Source organism: Porites lutea, chromosome 9 (assembly GCF_958299795.1).
Source record: "Porites lutea chromosome 9, jaPorLute2.1, whole genome shotgun sequence".
Lineage (NCBI taxonomy): Eukaryota > Metazoa > Cnidaria > Anthozoa > Scleractinia > Poritidae > Porites > Porites lutea.
In genome coordinates, this window is record NC_133209.1 from 2,000,001 (window position 1) to 2,008,699 (window position 8,699).

At 40.4% G+C, this 8,699-nt stretch overlaps 2 protein-coding genes across 2 annotated transcripts; both read right to left on the reverse strand.

The window, feature by feature from the left end:
- Positions 1-1,650: 1,650 nt before the first annotated feature.
- Positions 1,651-2,313, reverse strand: LOC140948113 (uncharacterized). The gene has a single exon (XM_073397340.1). It carries the CDS (start codon positions 2,311-2,313, stop codon positions 1,651-1,653), a length of 663 nt encoding a protein of 220 aa, XP_073253441.1.
- Positions 2,314-7,454: 5,141 nt separating this feature from the next.
- Positions 7,455-8,117, reverse strand: LOC140948114 (uncharacterized). The gene has a single exon (XM_073397341.1). The coding sequence runs from the start codon at positions 8,115-8,117 to the stop codon at positions 7,455-7,457; it is 663 nt and encodes a 220-aa protein (XP_073253442.1).
- Between the last annotated feature and the right edge of the window lie 582 nt (positions 8,118-8,699).

An 8,699-nucleotide genomic window follows, 5' to 3' on the forward strand; every position in this document is an offset into this window, starting at 1 on the left:
TTCACCTTTCTCGCGGGTAGCAATTTTCATGTTTGCTCTGCTATCTGCAAATTACGGTTGAACCTCCATCAAGCGGCCAGCCCTGGGGTACCCGACCCGCAAGTGGCCGCTTCCTGAGCCTGCGAGCAAGCTCTGTTAGCAAGGTCACACCCTACACCCGGGAGCCCTAGGAGAGCTTGCTCGCAGGCTATCGCTTACTGGAGGTTGGCCTCTTCAATAGAGGTTTGTGAGAAATGAGTATTAGCTTTAGCAGAAATATCACTTAATTTAGAAACAAACGCGCGACGGGAGAAGCATTACTGGCCCACAATCGGTCGTCACCTTCTATCTCGGACTGTTTTTTTTGTTCATCATGTTCTTGAAATGAAATGAAGCCATAGAGGTGACAACAATGAGAGAACTCTCATTGGGACGGCCAAAAGCTGGCCGTGTTATTTCTCATTCTTTTCTACGATAATCTCGGGACTTTAATTACTCACAGGCCGCTTGATAGAAGTGTAGCCGCTTAATGGAGGTTCGATTGCACTTGTTTTCTAGAAGACCGCAAGCCGCGGTCAAAAATTCATTACAAAAAAATAAGTAAAGAAAGACGAAACTAAAATGATATAAAAACGACGAGCAAGTCAGACTTCACAGAATCAGTAACGATTTGCGCTTGCGTAGTGAACTTACCTTGGGACAAATGTAATTTAGTACATAGGAAATGTTTCGCACCCGCCTATGCAAAATTGCTTTGACAGATCATGGGATGGCTCAACGAGTCTGTCGTTTGATCATCGGTGGAGGCTTCTGAGAATAGTGAATGGGGGATCCAGTAGACTGTACAATATGACACGGAACTTTTACAGGATTAAGTTCGCTTTTATTATATTTAAAAAGCCAGACAAAATAATTAACTGTTGCAATAAAGACTAACCCTAATAAAGCCAAATATTACTGAATGAAGGCAACTTAGAAACTTCAATAGAAATGAGCTTCCTACATGTACAAGCATTTAAATAAGAAAAAACGTCAAAACAGTTTAAAAGATATTTACAATTCAAAGAGCATGTTCTCTATCTGCTTTATGAAAGGTTTGCTTTCCTGCCATTTAATCGTGAAGGAGTTTTGAACCAGTCGATTATTTTAAGTTAAGTGTAAAACCCATAGTCATTTTATACAAATAAGAAAATATTCTGTAAAACATAATCACAGTCAAAAATGTTTAGAAGTCGTGTACTGCCTGTTTTATCCTAGCTAATTTAGCTTTCAGCACCTAGAGAGAGAGCCTCACTGTGCCTCACGTGAGCCTAGGGCGTGTTTCAACGCCCTGTGGTATTTCCGTTGATTCAAGCATGTTCACGGCACACGAAGAAAAAAGTGCTAAAAATCGGCCACACATAAGTCTAAACTTAATGTGATAATACAACGTAAGCATCAATCAAGAAAATAAAAATAAGCTTAGCTCAAGTGAAATTTTGGTGTTTTCCGCTTATTGATTCTTCAATAAACAAGATGAAAAACAAATAGGGCAGTCAAAACCAACGGAAAAGCTCGTATCTGTTACTGCTTAATCCCTAATTACCGCTGTGAAAAAGAAGACATGAAAAAAAAACCGAAAAAAAAAATCGATTGGAAAAATCTTTTAGCTTAAATTAAGTTACATCGTCGTTACAAATGGTAAGTCAAAATCTGTCCGTTTGGATAGTACTGCTCAAATGGTCTCCCATAATATTTTTCAAGGAAGCTTCTCAGAAAACCACTGTGTGCGAAAACAACAATATTTGATTCAGGTCGGTTTTGAAGGAAATCGTGAAATCCCTCGATTCTTTCCTGAAAATGACTTCCATCGTACGTTTCTCCCAACTTGCAAGTTCCGTTGTTTAAGACAAATTCGTAGCATTTTTTTGGATCTGTTAGTTGACCCTTCAGCTTTTCATCCACATACCACCAAACTTTGGAAGGCACACTGCTGAAATCAACTGTTGGATACTTCTTGACCAGGTCTTCTTTCAGAGTTCCAATATCACAGAGCGATTCTCCTATCTCGCGGCAAAGATGCGAAGCAACCACTTTTTGATTTCCATAGGTCAGCAAACAGGTCTCGATTGCTCTACTCAAAGGGGAAGTGATGGCGACTTCGGCATTCAGATCCTGTATTTTCTGTTGTATCGTCAACGCCTGTTTTTTGCCATAAGTGCTTAGGGGCGCATCCAAGAGAGCATCGCTCTGTAGTCCTTTGTCGAAGCGCGTCAAGTTTTGTCCTTCTTCTGCTTCGTTCCAGGTAGATTGGAAGTGGCGAACAAAGTGGACTGTTTTACTCTTTATCGGCATGGCTAAGAATCGTCTCAAACGTTGTCAGTTCTACCGTGATGTTGGACTCAACTGATCGAATGACGGTTAAAACACAGAGTTAAATAAGATTTCCTGCAAGAACTTTGTCACGGCAGTAACACGACGTGTGAGACCAAGTCATGCTATTGCCTTGAAGCACGCGCGGCAAGCCTTGTCGAGCTTCCGGGGCACGAGTTGGGGTCGTGTGTTATTGCCGCATTAAACTTATTTCATAAATTATATTTATATTACAATACAAGTTACTTAGAACTAAATCATATTTGAGAACTGCGTATGAAGATAATAAGTTACCCTTTTTCTTTTTTAACTACTGGGATCACATAATTTTTTACATTAAAAAGTTCACCAAACTTTCTTGTTTCATTTTTATTTTCTGAATGTTTTGTTTTCTGAAACAGCTATTTACTTTGACTGTACTTTAATTTGCGACATCTGAAACCACGTCGTGCAAGAGTAACGCTTGCTGGAGTCGACATATGTTTGAAACGGGCCTGCCTGGGGATCAGGAGGACTTTCGTGCGACGAGTCCTTGAGTTAGTAGGACCGGTCATATTCCTGGCCGGATCATGTTAAATGCCGTCACTAAGCGAGCTACAAAAGATCCAAAGGACAGCAAGAAACAAAATGATGTAACAGCTTACATCTCAAAAATGGAAGCTTCATTGTACTGTAAGAAAGTCACTTCTTAAATAAAGTCTACATAAAACCTGCTTGCTAATGTTTTTTTTTTACTGAGACATTCACTCAGAGAAAGATGAATACATCGATTCCTTTGGGGAGTTTATACCATGATCAGGGGTTGAGAAAGGTTTTTGATAAACTTGATTTATCATTTCAAGTCATTCGTCACAAGTTTTGTTAGGTGTAAAACTACTCATTACCTCCAATTTTAGAATGTACGTGCTGAAAATAGCGACTCGACCCAGTCCCGCTATGCCTCACGTGCGCTCTAGGCGTGTTTTAGCGCCATGTGGTCTCTCCGTCTCTTTTCAAGCACGAGCATGGCACACGAGTTGTGATATGATTTTCTTTGCTCTGACTTGAAGTGACCCATTGACCGTTCGATCTTGAAAACATTATCACCAGATCGCTTAATTTTATGTTAAAGAGATAATCCGCGATAAAAACCAAAGTCCAAGTCGTGCTTAAGTCGAGTCATTTTGCACAGCACGACGTTTGAAACAGGCCCTAAATTTTAAAACAAACAGTGAAAAAAGCAAGGCTCACTGTACCGTTGTGAGATTATATTTTCTTTCAATATGTCGTCATTCCCTGACAAAATATTGGAAGAAAATATAATTTGGTAGCTGTACAGTCAGAATGGCTTTTGAATGTTTGCATACAAGACGTTTTGCTGACTAGATCCATCAGGATCCAGCACCTTTGTTTTGTACGTTGGCCATTGCTATTTATTACCTAGATGTGAGTTTAAAGTGACCGCCACTTGCATTACAGAATGACTGACCTCTCATGCAATGAGTCCATGTTCAGATTTCTTGCCCTTGCAGGTGCGTTGCCACGATTTTTTCAGAGGTACGCACAACTCACCAAATGTTCCTTTTTCTTAATGGTCGTGTACGGCAAAGAAATGTACCGAAAAAGCGTGCTACAGATGCAAAATTTGTTGTTCAACTTTTCAAACCTTTTGCTTTTTCGACGTTGTTCTTGTTGTTATCGCCACCACCCAGTATTATCGATGTGTGTACGAACTGTTGGCAATCCGAATCCTTTTTAAGTATGAACGCTTACGACTGTAACCGTCGCGCCTAGGCGAACAGTCTAGTGGTATCTCAGACTTTTATTTGCAAATGTGTGATTCTTTTACCGTTATTTGCCACACTACCTTTAACCAACGAAGCACCCTACGTTGATGTAATCGTGTCCTACTTCGTCAAGTGCGAAGACAGGCCGAAGTGAAAACAACGGGTTTACGCTTTTTGAAGACCATTAAGCCTAGCTTGCTATTAGCGCTTTTCCCGCCGCTTCTCTAATTATATACCACTGAAGATTCGGAGTCTACCAATGAATAACGTCTCTTTTCTGGAAGCCGACACTCGGGTGTAATAAGAAGAATCAAACAGTCCGTTGTTAAATGAATTGAGCCGAACTGTGCTTTTAAAATAATTAACTTTAATCTCACTTATCCTTTGTTTCTTTTGTTTTTCATTATTCAAGTTTGTATCTTCTTATTTTTTAATGTTTTTTACCCTCGACTTCTTACAGGTACGCACGTGCGGACCGCACGTACCGTGAGGCAGCTACGCCCCTGTTTTGTGACCAGGGCCAGCCTACCACGCAGGCCAACGTTCTTAGGGCCTTCCTCACGCGTTCCTGCCTCATGCGTGGGAAACTAGACCAGCACGGGCGGATTTAGGGGTCGGCCGAGTGGACCATGGCCACCTCTTTTGTATGTGAAATTCTGCATTATTTTTAAAGAATTGTCAATGAAATAAATAGTATCTAAATAGCTGGCAAGTGTCCGACGCCCCCCTGTGAGTTTTCTGGACCTGCCCCTGACCAGGACTCAACCTTGTCGGATATGCTATCACAAGTTAAAGTTCTTGGATATCATGATGATTAACAGAAAATACATGATTAATGGCAGTCTAGGAGAGAAACAGAAGCAGTCACTTTGCGTTTAGACCCAGCAATAAAAGAAGAGGAAAACAAACCAGAGCTTCTGAATCTTTCAATGACAAAATGAGGCTTTAGGATGACCACAACATGCATATGCAAAATTTTTTCTTACTTTGGGCAAGGTACAATGGGCTAATACTTCATGCTGTATAGGGCCTTGTACCTCATATCGTATTCGTTTTCTGCACGTTAAAGAAATTGCAGCATTTCAATTGTAAATGGCAGTAAATGGTAAGGAGTACGATCCTGGGGGGACTTTCCTATAAATGTGACGGGGATGCTAGTTGGAAAATTAAAATTAAACCCGTAAGGGATGACCAAAGTGTCTCTGGCCTAACTTTATAAACTAACTAGACTGGAGATTTTTGTGTGGTCACTGTCACGGCATTTTTTTGTAAATTTATTTAAGCACAGCCCTGAGCGATACCTAAATGGGCAAATAACAGTGACTTTACGTCCCAAACACCTTAAGCGGGAACAAAAGCGAGACGATGAGTATCTCCATCACTTTTATATGGGAGTTCCCCCCGGGATGGGGTGCGAAAGATGTTCTAAAAATAAACGGGCAAATTGTTTTTAGAATTATAGTTAACGACACTACCGAATGTTTGTACGTTGGATTGGACACAGATGGAAATCGAGATGACAGGTTTTCTGTTGATTTTGGGTTAAAAAATCTGTGAGGGAGAAGACGAGAAATAATAGGCAGTTTAAGCAACAATGACGGCGTCGGCTACAGATACGTCACTTAAAAAGTGAATTCGCGCTACCTTAACTCTGTTTGGAGTTAAGTTCTAAAGGACTCTATCGAAGTTCAGGAAAAGAAAAAGAAAGTTGTTGTGTTATGTTTACTTTCTCGATAAACCGTGAAATTAGGCACTTTTACCGCCACGTTGTGGTCGTGCAGCGACGGAAAAGAAATGTACAAAAGAGGGTGCTGCACGTGCAAGGTTGTTTTTTGCCAAAACCTATTGCTGTTTTGCCGTTCTCGTTGACGCCGCCGTCGTCGTTGCTCAATCTCCCTAATAAAGCACGGAGCAGACGATATGTATCTTTTAGCGAGATTTTAGTGTACCTACGACTTTGGTTTATCAAAGGTAGCCCAAGCTCGAACAGTTGAACAACCATTAAGCATCCACCCTCGCCTCGGGGTACCAGCAAGTGCCCGCTTAATGAAGTTGGCCACTTTAAAATAAACCTCTTCAGCTTGTACTGTTTTGACTTTCCAGTGAAAGTCTCAGTGGAATTCGCCCTTTGTCTTTCATAAATTATATGCGTACATAAGCGCGTCGTTTTTAGCTTTGAAGTTCTGTTTTTAGCTTTCGCAAGATTCTCTCGTTTGATCACTTTTGAAGGAGCTGTGTCACGAAATTTATCGAAATTTACACAGTGCATGGGAACCGCACCCAAATTAAGTAAAAGATTAAAAAACCCGCTCAAAATATTAAAAGCAGGTACATATAACACAGCATATACAAAAGAAGGCACAGATGGACAAATTTGAAGAAGATTAAAACGGATTACATTTCTGTTTTTTGAAAACTCGTTGGCCTAATAGTTTTTCAAAGTTCATATTTGTTGTAACGTTTGTGACAATCCTCGGGAGACAATTTTGTTTGACATGAAGTTGTGATTCTGTCATTTGCCAATTTGCAATGTCTTTGCTAAAGTTAAGTTCCGTTGCAAAGAAAGACGTGTGAACAATACTAACAAACAACCTTAACGTGACCCAATTTTACCCCTGAACGTCTGCCCCCCGTACTGTCATTAGTAAAGACCAGTGAAAGAGTCTTCAATACACTCTACTATAACACACATCTTACGGGATTTAAGTCTTTTTAATTTTATTTAAAAAGCCTGAGAGAAAAATATTAAATGTTCTAATATACACTCATTCGCCTAAATAAGTAATAGCTAAAACGAATTAAGACTTGCAGAAAAATGTTTGAACAATAGCAGCATAAAATCTTCAATCGAAACAAGCGCCCTGTATTTTTAAATATATATAAAAAAGGTAAAGTGACTAAAAAGAAAAAAAAATAAAGAAACATTCCACAGATAAAAGAGCAAAAAGCGTTCTATCTTTCAGCTTCTCGAGCCAGTCCTACTATGCCTCACGCGAGGGCTAGATGTTTTTCAGTGTCCTGTTGCATCTCACGTTGATATGGCACACGAGTCGAGGTGTAAGTTTCTAAATGATTTAATGTTCCATTGAACGCGATAGGCTGCTTAATTTCTGTTAAATTTTATGAACAAGCAAGTTCTTATCAAGGCTAATAATTCCCGATAATCCACGATAAGAGAGCTAAATTGAAAATCAGCTTGTTCAAAGTTCACCGGCGCGGTTATCAGTTCTCAAGAAAACAAGATAAGAGATAACAAAGCTCGTAGCTATGACTGCTTGATCCTAAATAAATAATAGCGTTGAGAATAAAGGGGATTAAAACTTCGTACAAATTGATAGCTTAAGTGACAATAAATTGTTACATAGAGTATGTCAAAATCTGTCCGTTTGGATAGTACTGCTCAAACGGTCTCCCATAATATTTCTCAAGGAAGCTTCTCAGAAAACCACTGTGTGCGAAAACAACAATGTTTGACTCAGGTCGGTTTTGAAGGAAATCGTGAAATCGCTCGATTCTTTCCTGAAAATGACTTCCATCGTACGTTTCTCCCAACTTGCAAGTTCCATTGTTTAAGACAAATTCGTAGCATTTTCTTGGATTTGTTAGTTGACCCTTCAGCTTTTCATCCACATACCACCAAACTTTGGAAGGCACACTGCTGAAATCAACTGTCGGATACTTCTTGACAAGATCTTCTTTCAGAGTTCCAATATCACAGAGCGATTCTCCTATCTCGCGGCAAAGATGTGAAGCAACCACTTTTTGATTTCCATAGGTCAGTAAACAGGTCTCGATTGCTCTACTCAAAGGGGAAGTGATGGCGACTTCTGCATTCAGATCCTGTATTTTCTGCTGTATTGTCAACGCCTGTTTTTTGCCATAAGTGCTCAAGGGCGCATCCAAGAGGGCATCGCTCTGTAGTCCTTTATCGAAGCGCGTCAAGTTTTGTCCTTCTTCTGCTTCGTTCCAGGTAGATTGGAAGTGGCGAACGAAGTGGACTGTTTTACTCCTTATCGGCATGGCTAAGACTCGTCTCAAACGTTGTCAGTTCTACCGTAATGTCGAACTCAATTGATCGAATGAAGTAAAAACATGGAGTTAAATAAGATTCCCTGTCAGAACTTTGTCACGGCAGTTAAACGACGCGTGTAACCAAGTCGTGCAAGTGCCGTGAAACGCGACAAGCCAAGCCGTGCTACAATAGCACGTGCGACTGCAAAGGTCGTGTTTCTACCATTTCATAAATCATATTAAAATACATTTGAAAATGTCGAGAAAGTGGTTTGTTATGTTTATGTTTTTTTTTTTTTTTTGACAGTCGGGCTGAAACACGGCAGTAGCAGAGCAAGACGTTTGAAACATGCTCAAGGTTAACCTGCCATTGCGCTTCGTTCTTTTTTTCGGAGAAGCGCCAAGTCAGCGAATGGGCGCTCTAGGTGAGAAAAAAGACCGGAAGAATGACTGCCTGATCGAAGGGTATAAGCCGCCGGGGAGCGAATGACTCTCACGCGACGAGTCCCCGATCAGATTTCCTGTCGTCATGTTTTTAAAAATAACATCACTTTACTTGCCTGTGTACAGCCGCAACTAGGGTGCAACTGT